The 13,360-nt window shown below is 41.9% G+C and overlaps 1 protein-coding gene across 1 annotated transcript; it reads left to right on the forward strand.

Annotated features, from left to right (window-relative positions):
* Positions 1-292: 292 nt before the first annotated feature.
* On the forward strand, positions 293-10,113 carry LOC133019287 (diacylglycerol O-acyltransferase 2-like). Its single transcript, XM_061085701.1, has 8 exons — positions 293-593; positions 1,849-1,977; positions 2,219-2,326; positions 2,837-2,907; positions 5,756-5,960; positions 6,824-6,998; positions 8,241-8,443; positions 8,645-10,113. The coding sequence occupies exons 1-8, from the start codon at positions 554-556 to the stop codon at positions 8,797-8,799; spliced, it is 1,086 nt and encodes a 361-aa protein (XP_060941684.1). The 5' UTR covers positions 293-553; the 3' UTR covers positions 8,800-10,113.
* The last annotated feature ends 3,247 nt before the right edge of the window (positions 10,114-13,360 follow it).

The following is a 13,360-nucleotide window of genomic DNA, read 5'->3' on the forward strand; positions in this document are numbered from 1 at the left end:
TACCTACGACAAACTACCATGGGTCAGGAATGTTGACAATGATTGAAATGTAAAAGCAAAGCTCGGACACAAAGTGGAAGTTTGCAGGTGGTGCAGACCTGCAGCCACTGTAGTGAGTCGGTGGGTGTGGGTCAGGTGATTGGACTGACGGGGTCTCCTCCTCCTCCTCTCCCTCCTCCACACACGTCTCCTCCTGGTATGGAGGTGAGTCCGGGCGATGCTCTTCACCTTTGAGCCGAGGGAGCACCTGCATTTAAACAGCAGGATCAGCAGCAGCCTGTCAGTGTGGCTGCTGCATGTGCACAGAGAGAAGTCCTGACCTCCACACTTGTCCCTCCTCACTGCTCCTAACGGCCCTCTCTCCTCCTGGCTCCTCCCCCCGCTCCTTATATACCAGCTCGGCTCCTCGATCCCTTTGCAGAGGACGGCAGTCATGACTGTGGAGCGGTGAGCAGCACCTCCACCACCATCCTCACCACCGACCTCCCGGCAGCGAGCTAACGTCTGAGTGCGTTGTCTCCTCTCCGGCTCCCTCCTCCTCCCAGGAGCCGACATGAAGACCATTCTGGCTGCGTACTCAGGCGTCCTCAAAGGTGAGAGACGCTTTACAAGGGATAACACAATAATAATATGAATATTAATTCATATTATTATTATTATTATTATACCTTTGATTTTATTATATTGTAGAGTGCTGCGGAAGTAAAATTAAAAAAAAGTTCCGTGTGGTGTTCTGTGAAGGGCACTTTTAACCCAATTACCTCACCTTAAAATTTATTTTTATAGATTTGTATACGCATATGTATACGTCATATTATTGATAACTGTATACCAGTAATATTTTCTGAAGCAGTCTAGACCTGCCGCAACTCCTCTTTTTTTTTGACACTCTGCTGCTACTTACATTTTTGATTTGAGAGTATGAGATTGTAAATACGAGAAGGGGGATTTCAGTGACGGCTTGGTGACCTGTCAACATCTGTCAAAGTGGAACTCTCATTTTAATACAACTTATGTCAGAGTTGATAGACTCTCACATGAAACAGATAATTTATTGTTAATCATTGAATTTATGCTTAAAGTCGGCTCTGCAGTTGCAGACTCACTGAGGTGGACTTATGGTTTTATGGCTGCTCCATCTTCAGGACCTGCTGGTTTTCGTGCACCTCTCGGTTTAGTGACCAAGTGTCTCGGAGCAGGACTTGTACACATACTGTCTATTGGCAGATTGAGGAATCGAACAGGTTACTCTCTGTGTACCCTTGCCTGCTGTGGCACATACGTGAGCAGAGTAAAGGATTCACAGCTTGATAGTTAACAGGTATTACCAGCATCAGCTCGGTGCTGGGTTATTTTCAGTGAGCACATATTGGATTAGAAGAGTGTTTTCCTGGAGGGGGGGATCTTCTTCTTCTTCTTCTTCATGGCTCTCTCGGTGGTGCGAGCTTGACCGTAGCTTCAGCCGCTCTTAATGTATCTCTTAACGTTACTTCGTGCTCCCGCTCTGCACATGCAATGTCTACTCATATGTAGCTGCGTCGTTTTATGGGCCGGTGACTGAAAAGAGCTGGTGAGTAGCGGATGCTCAAGTGTGTGTGTGTGTGTGCGTGTGTGTGTGTGTGGCTGACGCTTGGTCACCCTGTTTGACACAGTTTTTCTTGGAAATCATCAGTGGGACTATTTCTTTCATGTTCACACTCCGGTTGGTTTAACCGTGGAGTGTTTTAACTGCATTTTAACGTCACCTCAGTCACTCTCATCGATTTAAGCTCCTGCAAGTGTCTCTACAGTAATCTTCTGGAAAGCTATGATGAAACTAACCCTCCTCTCACACCTGTGCTTCTCCAGGGACCGGCTCCAGTATCCTCTCTGCCCTGCAGGACCTGCCAGTGGCGTTCTGGCCCTGCAGATCCAAGATGGAGAAACATCTGCAGGTCCTCTCAGTGCTGCAGTGGGTCATCAGCTTCCTCGCCTTGGGTAAATGTGTTTGTGTGTGGGCGTTTGTGTTTGCATTTCCCTTAAGCCGTAAGAAGCCTAGAGACCCAGTGGAGTGAGCTTGTAGACTCATTAGGCTCATGGGGAGAAGGCCAAAACACTAAGGGGCACACACACACACACGTGGCCTCTGGGCCTTGATAAAGGTTCTGGCCTTGAACAGAATATTTTAGCCATTTTAAAACTTTAAACTAAATGTATTTTTTTTCTTCTCTCTACCCAGGTGCTGCCTGCACTGTGCTGCTGATCTACATGTTCTGCACTGATTGCTGGCTTATCGCTGCCACTTACACGGCCTGGCTCATCTTTGACTGGAACACCCCAAAGCGAGGCAATGCATTCTATCAGATATTCTTTTAATTATTTCCCCTTTGTGAGGATGAAAAACGATCTGTGAAAATGTACAGGCACAATGCATGAGAAGCTGTTGGTCAGAATTTTTCTCAGAGAGTCAGTTGGATGATGCACCTTTGTGGGCTTCATACAAAGGAAGTAGGGGGTTTATACATGGAACTGCAGAGCTGAAAACACTTAGTTGATCAATTGAAAATGTATAGACAACAATTGATTGATTCTTCATGTATCTTATCAAACAGAAATGATAAAGCACTATGTTTTTAGCGAACTCTTAATATTGCTTTCCTCAGTTAGATAAACTCCAACAGAGTTTCAGTTTATAATGATATAATAGTGATGCCTTATATACTGTATATGTTATACAATATAAATGCTGAAACCAGTTAAATCACAGTGGCTAAAAACTGTTTTGGACATGCATGGGGAAGTATGAAGATTGTATTAAGACCAGAATTTTTAAAAGAATTTGTTCTGTCCCCCTCAGGTGGAAGGAGGTCGTCCTGGGTGAGGAGCTGGACAGTGTGGACGTATTTCCGAGACTACTTCCCAATCAGGGTCAGTTTCTTGGCTAATTCTCCAGCCCCAGTCTTCATGGGCAGTACAGAGGCACAAAGGCGCCAGGATTGCCGTCATTCACAAACCATGAAATGTGCTTGACTCATGAACATAATGTGTGCCATTAAGCAAGCTCGTCAATTTCCAGCCGTGCACAGCTTTAACATTACATAACCTTATCAGGGTTTGATCGGGTGTCAGCTGTCTGCTCCATGCTGCTCCTTGTCCCGTGTTGATTAAGACGAGGGCCTGACGCTGGTTGTGACTTTTAAACTTTGTCCCTCCTGATAGGCTGAGGAGCTGTCCCGGGCTTATTGTGCCCCTGAGCGTCTGTGCATGAGAGGGTGCATGTTTTCACAAAGGCGTTAACCACATACACACAGCATGCAGGAGCTGTCTGTACCATAGCTGTGCATGATTAAACTGTCAGTACAAAGTTCAAGGGAGGATCTTTGTCCTCAGACATATTCTGCATGATTCAGTCATCATAGGATTTTATTGACTCATCACTTTTGTACAGACTAGGGGTGCAGTGACTTATCATTAATCAATTACTGGATCACCAGCAACTAATCAGTTGGATCGTTAGATATTTTAAACAAAAAAGCCAAATGTTTTATGGTTCCAGCTTCTCCAGTGAGATGATTTTTGCTGCTTTTCTTTTTTTCTCTTTTACCCTAAACTGAATGTTTCTGATGATGGTTAAACAAAATAAGGCCCAACCACACCCTTCCACCCAGTTTCATCCTGTAGTTTTGGCATACTCTTACTTACAATCAAACAATCTAAGGGACAGGGGTGAAAACATAACCTCCTTAGTGTCTGTTACAGATATTGTCACTGTCCCAACAGCTCATCCCTGTAAGTGTAGTCACCGACATTAGAGTTAATCCATGTATAATCATTTATTAGATCTAATGAGCCTTCCTCTGGTAGTTGGTCACACTTTCATTTGTCCCCTTCCTCAGACTGTTTCACACTTATCATTTCTCCTCTTGATAATCTGAATCACTCACTGTGTTTAAGTGAGCAAATCAATTCAGTGCTCAGGCCCTGATGAGTTTATGTACCATAGAGAGAATAGGAACTACAGAAGGCTGCAGGCAAAGTCCTACTTTCTGCAGCTGAACTTTGTCCATCACATTGATCGGCACTGTGCTTACCATGTAGCTGTTTGTCTCACTGGGTTGATGAGATCATTCATTTGTCCCTCAGGAGCTTGATACCATGTTAGCAAATAAATGTTTTTATTTGCTAACATGTTCTGATGTGTGTAGATAAAACTTAATCTGCTTGAGTGAGTTAAAAGTTCATTCAGTGACGACTCGTAGCTCAAAATAACCATAGTCTACATCTGTTAAAGTGAAGTGAGGAAAAATGATCTGATCTCAAGAGGCATGGTCAGTATTAGTAACACAGCCTTTGGCAGGTATCACAGCTTGTAAACACTTTTTGTAGCAGCTGAGAGTCTTGCAGTTATTTTGCCCATTCCTCTTTAGAAAAGACACATTTTTCTGAGACTCTTAGGGCGTCTCGTCCCTCCTGCTCTTTTGAGGTCTATCCACAGATCGATAATGTTAAGTGCATTTCTCTCTGAAAGTTTTCTCTGTATACCAGATTTCAGTTTGACCTCTCCTTAACTGCAATTTGTAAATTTGTTTCAAACTGTAGAAACAGTCACCAGAAAACACTCTGCTTCCTTCCTGTTTTGTGGGCGTCACTTATTTATTCGCCTGCTGCTTAGTGGAGCTTATTTTCAGGAGTTGTCGTAGCTTTACAATCTTATCATTTTGTCTTTCCTGGTGATTGTGAACGAAAGTCACAAGACAATTAAGTTCTGAGAACTTGGTAAAAAAAGTATCTGAGACTTAAAATCTCTTTCGCGTATTAAATTAGTTTCACTCTAAGACTGTGTAAAACAATAAACTTGCTTGAAATATTCAAATAGACCCATTTTATCTTTCATTTTATGCCTTTTGGAGAACACTTCATCTCCTCCACTCACATAAACTTCTCACAGCAACAGAAAGTTTTCAACCAAACCTTTGCATCAGTGGAATTCTCTGTATATCATGAACCTCTGACTGGTATTCATGAGTTGGAAACCAACTGGTCAAAGTCTGAAGCAGCCTTAAAATCAAAGTGAGGCCTGCAGGAAATCTGCAGTGTGACTGTTACGTGAACATGTGGGCAAGTTTGCTTCAGCTCCAGAAACAAAGACTCTTCTGTCGTTCCTGCAGCAACCAGTGAATCTCTGTGAGTGTAGCCTCCGACTCTTTACTGTCTCCTAAGTAGACAAGGTGTTAAATCCACTGGTCTCCCTGATCCCACTGTAATCCTTGACCACTACCATGGCAGCCATTCAGGTGTCCTGTGGTGCTAATGGGATCTTGAATGTGAGCTCATTTGCTAATGTGGTTATGCAACTGTTGTTTGAGCAGCTCCCAAGGCAGCTTTGTGTACACACTGATGGATCTAAATCTACAGCGGGGATCTCATAAGACAAAGTGTCTTATGAGATTCTGCAGGTTCACAGATTTAGACAGTTTTTGCTTTTGTCATTTTTATTAAATGAAAATGTAATGTTTGGGGTTTTTTGATTGACCGTCAGTCAGTAGTATAGAGGTTACCACCAAAAATGCAGGAATATAATTGAATAAGGCAGAAAACAATACACACTTATAGTATAGTATATGTTAGAATACACGTTGCAAACTGCACTGCTTCTGCCCTCTTGCCTTTGAGCCATATTGCTTACTGAGATGTCTCCTATCTGCTATGTGAGCACTGTGTGCCTCATATTGAGATCAGCCTCTCACTTGGTCGTCTTTGTGCCGTTGTCTTTCAGCTCATTAAAACCCACAACCTGCTGCCCAGCCGGAACTACATATTTGGCTACCACCCTCACGGCATCCTGTGTTTCGGCGCTTTCTGCAACTTTGGGACTGAAGCCACTGGCTTCTCCAAGAAATTCCCGGGCATCAAGCCCTCCCTGGCGACGCTGGCCGGAAATTTCCGCATGCCTGTGCTTCGAGACTACCTGATGTCTGGAGGTGAGACGCTTTGAGAAGCCGTGGGGTCTCTTTTGGACTCGTGAAACGTCTGGTAGCAATGATAACTGTATCTGAAACAGAGCTGACCTTTGTCCTATTGCACAGTTGATATGGCTTCTGTTTACTTGGTTGTGCTGGGTTTTACTGATTGATAGGTCTCTGTTCTGTTCTAAGAAGCTGTTTGCTGGGTACGGTACATCCTCTCCTAGGTTACTGTAGGCCATCGCCCGTGTTGCTTCAAAAGGCTTCACTGGAAGATAAGTTATTGTTGTTGATAAGTTAGTTCTCTGTCATCTTTTTGTAATGAGTCGTGCATCAGTCTTATCAACAAAACCTCTGCTGTTTAAAAAAAACTAAACAACAGAGGTTGTTTTTTGGGCTGCAGTCAGTTCTTATGAAGGTTGGTTAAATTCTGCTCAGATAATAGACACTAAGTAAAGTCCAAAGCACTTAGAATTATAATATTGACTGCCTTATAGGTAGACATACAAAAACTAGCACTTGCACAGTTTTACAAATGTACATCTGCTGTGTGATCAGGATGATAAAACCTGGGTCGTGAAGCCCTGTGGTTCCTTGACTGAAAGAAACTAACTTTTTCTCCTGCAAAATCAGGGAACATTAATCACAAAAATCTCAGGGATTATCTGATTTTGGATCTTTATGATATAAAAATTGGAAAATTGGAAAACAAAATTCTCAGAAAATTGCATCACTCCATCAGCCATAGCCTTTAGGGTTATTAACCTACAACGTCCCAAATATGCTGTAGTATAAAAGAGAACAGATCTACTATTACAATAAATTTGCCTTTTGAGCCTATTTACTGCAATTTCAATGATCTCTTCGTTTGTCCCTCTCAGGTATCTGTCCAGTGAACAGGAACTCCATCGACTACCTGCTGACGCATAACGGGACAGGAAACGCTGTGATCATCGTTGTCGGAGGTGCAGCCGAGTCTCTGCACTGTACACAGGGCATGAACATTGTCCACCTGAAGAACCGTAGAGGCTTCGTGAGGCTGGCCCTGCAGAAAGGGTGAGCTGGCAGCACAACATGCAAACACAAGGGCACGTGCGGATTAAATATAACTCTCAGGGCTGTAGTGAGTTATTGGAATAATTATAACCCCAGATTTATTACACCCAGAAAGGTTGACATTACCTCACAGATAACATTAACACATTTTTATGGATGTGCAGTGTTGCCCCTCATTAAGCCTTGAGCTCCTTGTGGCATGCCGTGCCCTTTTGGAAGGATCTATGGGTCTGACTGCCTGTGCCAGGCTGGGCACAGCAGTACATTTATCACGTTAAAGGGATAGTTCACCCGAGAACTCACTCATTATCTACTCACCACTATGCCAATGCAGGGGTGGGTGAATTGTTTGAGTTCACAAAACACTTTTGGAGTTTCAGGGGTAAGCAGTGTAGCAGCCAAATCCAATACAATTGAAGTAACTGGCGACCACTTCTTCAAAACTTTAAAAAAACAACAGGAAAAAAAACAAACATGCCTCCATGCTGCTCCTGTGGTGTCACTTAAGTGTCCGTAAGCCTGATATCCTGCTCTGGATCCATGTTCGTGCGTTAATCACAGCGGACATTTAGGCATAGTTGTGAGTATATAATGTGTGAACTATCCCTTTAAAGGTTATGTGGCAGACCCAAACACGCCAGATTCCCTTTCAGATATTGCTGAGGATTATCACTGGGTGCACCTTGTCCAAAGAAGCTTAGAGTTTGCTAGAAAAGACATGTTATGCAGAACTTCACTCATAACAACCAGGTTAGCATTCCAACTGAAATAATCCCAGACTATGAATTGAGTTCACTTTATGTTCACTTTATGGAGCTTTTACAGTTTTGGTGTAAGCTATGTGATTTTGAAACCAGTCATAAGAAGGTTTCTGTTTTTAAATCCATTTTTCAGACGGCAAGTAGGACGAAACACCTGACTTGAAGTCCCACAAGGGGAAAGGAAAGCATTTTTTATGCTTCATAAAATTATTTCATAATAATTATCTTATCCTGTGTTTACGATAATGACAGTTTTAGCTCTTAGGACTTTGAATCCCCACAATCCAGATACAGTAAAAAACTAAAATGTCTTAAAGATAATTCTTAGTCTGGGCAAGATAGTGAAACCCCAAATTGCCCCTAACACCTGTGCCGACCATGTATGAATAGAAAAAGAACCGCACATAGAAGCGCTGTGTGAATATGTGCGTGACTGTGTCAGTGCACGATATAAATGCAGTCCATTAACCATTCCCCTCAGGTCTGACCTGGTTCCAGTCTACTCCTTCGGAGAGAACGACGCCTACAAGCAGGTGATCTTTGAGGAGGGAAGCTACTGGAGATATCTCCAGAAGAAACTACAGAAGATCATAGGCTTTGCCCCGTGTCTTTTCCATGGATGTGGCCTCTTCTTTGGAAACTCCTGGGGCATCGTGCCTTTTTGCAACCCAATCACCACCATCGGTAAGTTTGTCTGCTGCTGTTTGGTTTAAGTGTTTGGTCAGATTTAAACAGCACAGATGAACTGAACAGCCACTGTCAATATTTGCTTCTTCCAGCCACCAGGGTGCATTAATGGTTAACACTTGTTCAAACATTTTCAGCCTTTTTATGTTGGATTTGTTTCATTCACTTCTGCATGTTTTTGTTGTTGTTTTTTTATAGTTGGGGAGCCGATCACAGTGCCAAAAATTGAGGATCCAACTGAAGAGATGGTGGATCTCTACCATGCAATGTACATCAGGTCTCTCCAGTGCCTTTTTGACAAATACAAGACCCGCTCCGGCCTGAAAGAGAGTGATGTCCTGCACATCCAATGAAAGGATGGAGTGAGAGGAGGAGGTGGGGGTTTCCTGTTGGAGCTCTGAACTTTTGCAGCATGAACAGACCCCTCTGCTCCCTTGCCCTGAACCTCCCCGTGGTGATCGGGTTGGATCGTCTCTGGACTGCTAACTCTACAGACGAGCATGTTTGACACAGAAACCTTTGCTCTCTGCATTCTCTCTCACACGCACACACATAAGCACAATTTTGTCTCAGGAAATGGCAGGTTTGAAGAATAGACACCTTACCCTGCTGCTGTTTCAGCTACCTTGGTTGGGCAGGGTTACACTAAGTGTGCCTTTTTTTTCCTATTTCCATTTTACTCAGTGACGTCCTTGTGCTTTGGGCGTTTTCTCGGTTCAGAGGGGGGGAAATTCCACCAAAAAGAGCTGTAGAATTTATAAGAGGTGCTGATGTGTTGTTTCACTCATGTATTCACATAATTTCCCCTACACTCTTGAAGTCCCCGTAATATGCCAAATGCACAAGCTATGCAATAGGAGGGTACCACTTTATTTTTGGGACAATGAGCCCAAAGGTTAATTGAGCCAAAGACCTATGGTGACCCCCCACACACATGTGAATTTCTACTGTGTGGAGGAATTCTGCACAGCAGCTTCATATTTTTAATGCACAATGCACAAGTGCCAATGATTGTACAGTGCCATAAAGTATTAATTGTATTCTATAGAGAAGGGCAAAGCCTCTCTAAATGAATATTTCTGATGCACTTTTTGTATTTGTGACTACCTTGTGAGGCTTTTGGTCTCAAGAAAAGAGGCCTTTCATTTGAGAATCATTTCCAAGATGGTCATTTTTCTGCTTGGCTTGATTTCCCTCTTCTTGTCCCAATGGGGAGTAGATGTGTGCTGTCTATGCAGTCTCTGTGGTCAGGAGTGGTTAGCGGTTTTGAGCTGCTGTTGAAGAAGGTAAAGATTCTCTGTGGGTGAAAATGTTTCCGGTGTTGAGCATATCGCTTTGTAATCATTCCATGGGTGATGACTTAAGAGGAAGGGATAACACTGGATAATGCCTTATTACTGGAAGTAAGTTAGATTTGAAGGTGTTACTTGTAATTGTATCAAATAAGAGTATGAGAATAGAGGATATATCCTAGGAAAGTTGAGCAGTAAATCATAGGGTTGTCTTTTTAAAGAGCAATTCCCCCTGTTCTCACCATTGTGCCGTCTTATAAAGAGCAGTGTAATCCGTATGCTGTAATTGTGAGAGCAATAAACACAATGAGACCTGTGGATGTGATGAATGGCATCATCTGCCTAACGATATTTAAATTAAACTTTTGTATCAAAGGACATGTGTGTGTCTTGCCTGTAGACACTCTAACCCAACTTTTTTCATGTATTCACTTCTGAGGACATCACTGAACTTTGATAGTCCACATACTAAACACACTATAGTGCTGTATTTTCCTATATTTACAGTACACGATTAGCATCAGTGTGTACATAATTGTTTCAAACTAAATTCAACATAATCTCAAATACCGTACAATGTAATACAATGTAACAGCAGCATGGATGACAGTGAATGATTAGGGCAAATAAAATGCAGCAAAAACATTCTATAGAAAAGAGGAGACTTAGAAAAAACAAGATCAATTGATTAACCCAACATATATTTATAAAAGGCAACACCAATTGAAATACTTGCAATTTTTTGTTGGTAGAAACCAAGTTCTCCATTACAGTTGGAGATTTGAGCTATGCACAACAGAACATGACAGTTATCAGTATGTTCATTACATGTGATAAAAACAATAATCCTTGTAAAACACTTGGAGAAATGATACATCGTGACACTGCAAGTTATAGGACAAAAACATTAATCCCACAAACATAATCTATAACAAATGATAATGAAATGCTATATGAAAAATTACATTTTTTTAAATTTGATATGGTAAACTCCTGGTAAAATACGAGTGCCTCTATCAGACAAGTCTCTTTAAAACTATCAATTTAACAACACAAGATACATTGTCCTCTAAACACTGTCATTAGAAAATGGTTTCTGAGGTATTGTATGTGAAGCACAGACAGTGGGAGCTCTGCAACTTGATTGCATGGAAGACCAAGAAGTGACAATCATAAAGTAAATACATCCAATAACTGATCCGAATTTCTAACGGAGACAAATAAAGCAGAGATAGGGTCTCCTGAGTTACTGACTGTTTATACACAGTCACCTTAAAAGGCTTAAGAGATCAAATCCTAGGTATACCTGCCCTTGGACTAGTGAGTATGCTCCCTTTTGTGTACATAAAAAGTAAGCATTCCCACATGTATAGTGGTCAAAAAGGTTTAGAGATGACAGTTGAATGTCAATTGGGTTCACCACATTTATCCAGAATAACCAGGACAGGAGGCTGAGATTTCAGAAATATAGTTTATTCAATAGGTGCAAATGATTTAAAAAGACTGATCAAACAGAACGGTGACATGGGCAAAGGTTGAAGGACTGGACTTGATACAAATAACAGATTAAAAAGAGAAATTAAAGGCTCCAGACCAGTGGTTCTTAACCTTATTTGAGGTACTGAACCCTGCAAGCTTAATCAGTGCATTCTCCGAACCCTTCGTAATTGGAAAATTAAATATGATTTCTTCAAAACATAGGTATATATTTTGTTAGTGCACAAAATGAACCATGCATCAGTTGCACACAAAATCACTGTGTTCAAAGAACAAAAACAACCATGAAAAACAACAAAAACATAACTCAATGAATATTTACTGCAAATCAATGTGACTTCTGCTGTTGCCTTTCAGATACAAGTTCAGAAATGCGTGTCTTGACCTTGGCAAGTGCCACTCTCATATAATTTTCGCAAAAGTCTGTTCCTTTTCTTAATTTTTATGTCTACCATCCTTGAAAAGGATTGCTCGCAAAGATACGTTGTAACAAACGGTGTGAGTATCTCAAGGGCTTTCTTAGCAATAAGGGGGTATGGTACGATTTGGTGAGACCAAAACGTTGAGAGCGTTGTTGTTCTGAAGAGTTGCTGTTGAAGCTGGCTCTGCTGAATGACGTACAATCACAACAGCCACAAGTCGACTACTGAGCGCACCAAGTTCCCCTCAGCACAGATATCAAACCTAAGCAATGTGGCGTGATCATCTGCAGCCAATGACGGCCAAGCGGAGCGTGACGTCACGAATAATACGAGTGGGCTGATTTTATTTTGTGTAACACATTTTTACTTAGCAACTAAGTATTTGTAATCTGACAGGCGAAGCAAAATTGTGTGCTGCCAAATTGTGGGGAGCCAATTTTTTGACGGCCGACAAAAACGGCCAGACATTGCTAGTGTGAACCGGGCTATACTGTGTGTGTCCTGACCCCTGCCGAACCCCTGAGAGTGACTCACCGAACCCCTGGGGTTCGATCGAACCCAGGTTAAGAACCACTGCTCCAGACCCAATTGTCATGCCTTAAAACAAACACAGCACACTTTAAGAAACAACAAGGGATATAATACCACAAAATGACAAAAGAGGGCCTCTAGTTTATGGAGCCAATAACTCACCACTATTCAAGTCATTACGCCCGGTTTGCGTAGTACCAGTCAACCATATATATTGCACATTGCCATAAAACAAAACAAAATAAAACAAAACAAAGAAACCAATAATCAAACCAAATAATCAGAAAGAAACTAAATCTAAACAAGGCCAAATAATCTAAATTAAATCTAAATTTGGGAAAAAACAGTGACCGTGGCTTGACGACAAGTAAAGTATTATTCTTATTACTGGAGGAGATTACAGCGTGCATCCAGGGCGACGCTGACACCGTCACGCACACAGACACGGCTGCACGCTGGACTCTAAGGACAGAACTGCAGTTAATATTTGCGGAACGTTTTCTTCGTGATCTCCGTTATCATTACAGTGACCTCTGTTAAGCATGTTTGTTTATCCTTTAAGAGAAGATGAGCCGAACTCGGTTTTGGTCAATCAAGTATTTATTTAGGAAGCAATGAACAGGTTATTAATCAGCAAAACAATGGGCTTCCACACACTAGTTGTGTCAGGGCGCCACAAACATCCGGCGCCTGTCATTTTATAACAGTAGATCTTCGTTCCTCCTCCTCGGAAGTACGCAGGCGCAAGCCATCCTCCTGGCTTTTGGAATACGGAAGTAAACAGGGAGCCACTCCCAATGACTCTATAGTTGCTCGGCAACCTGTTCACTACATGAAAGGCCTTTACCCAGCAGATGCCATGAGGGCCAGACTGTTGTCTATTTGAGCAAAGAATATTATGTTTTCTGCTTCATCAAAACAATCCTGACTCTGTAAACATTCGGATCCTCGAAACCAAAGCAACGAAACAGAATTAAGTCAACAAAGTCACTCTGTCCAACCTCCAGAACTTATCAGACAGCTGCTCAAAATCTATGCGGGTTTAATGAACCCAAATGCTTTAATACTAAAATTAGAAATGAGAACATGTGAAAGATTCATTATTCACACCAAACAGCAACAGTTATTAAAATAATTTGTATGAAGGCATAATATCTAGTTAAAACTGTTCC

Source organism: Limanda limanda, chromosome 14 (genome assembly GCF_963576545.1).
Source record: "Limanda limanda chromosome 14, fLimLim1.1, whole genome shotgun sequence".
NCBI classification, from domain to species: domain Eukaryota; kingdom Metazoa; phylum Chordata; class Actinopteri; order Pleuronectiformes; family Pleuronectidae; genus Limanda; species Limanda limanda.

Excerpts from the sequence above, each read along its gene's own strand:
- LOC133019287 (XM_061085701.1), top strand. The coding sequence starts at position 554 with ATGAAGACCATTCTGGCTGCGTACTCAGGCGTCCTCAAAG. Across the intron at positions 594-1,848 it reads GTACTCAGGCGTCCTCAAAG|GGACCGGCTCCAGTATCCTC; the intron begins GTGAGAGACGCT and ends GTGCTTCTCCAG. Across the intron at positions 2,327-2,836 it reads CTGGAACACCCCAAAGCGAG|GTGGAAGGAGGTCGTCCTGG; the intron begins GCAATGCATTCT and ends TGTCCCCCTCAG.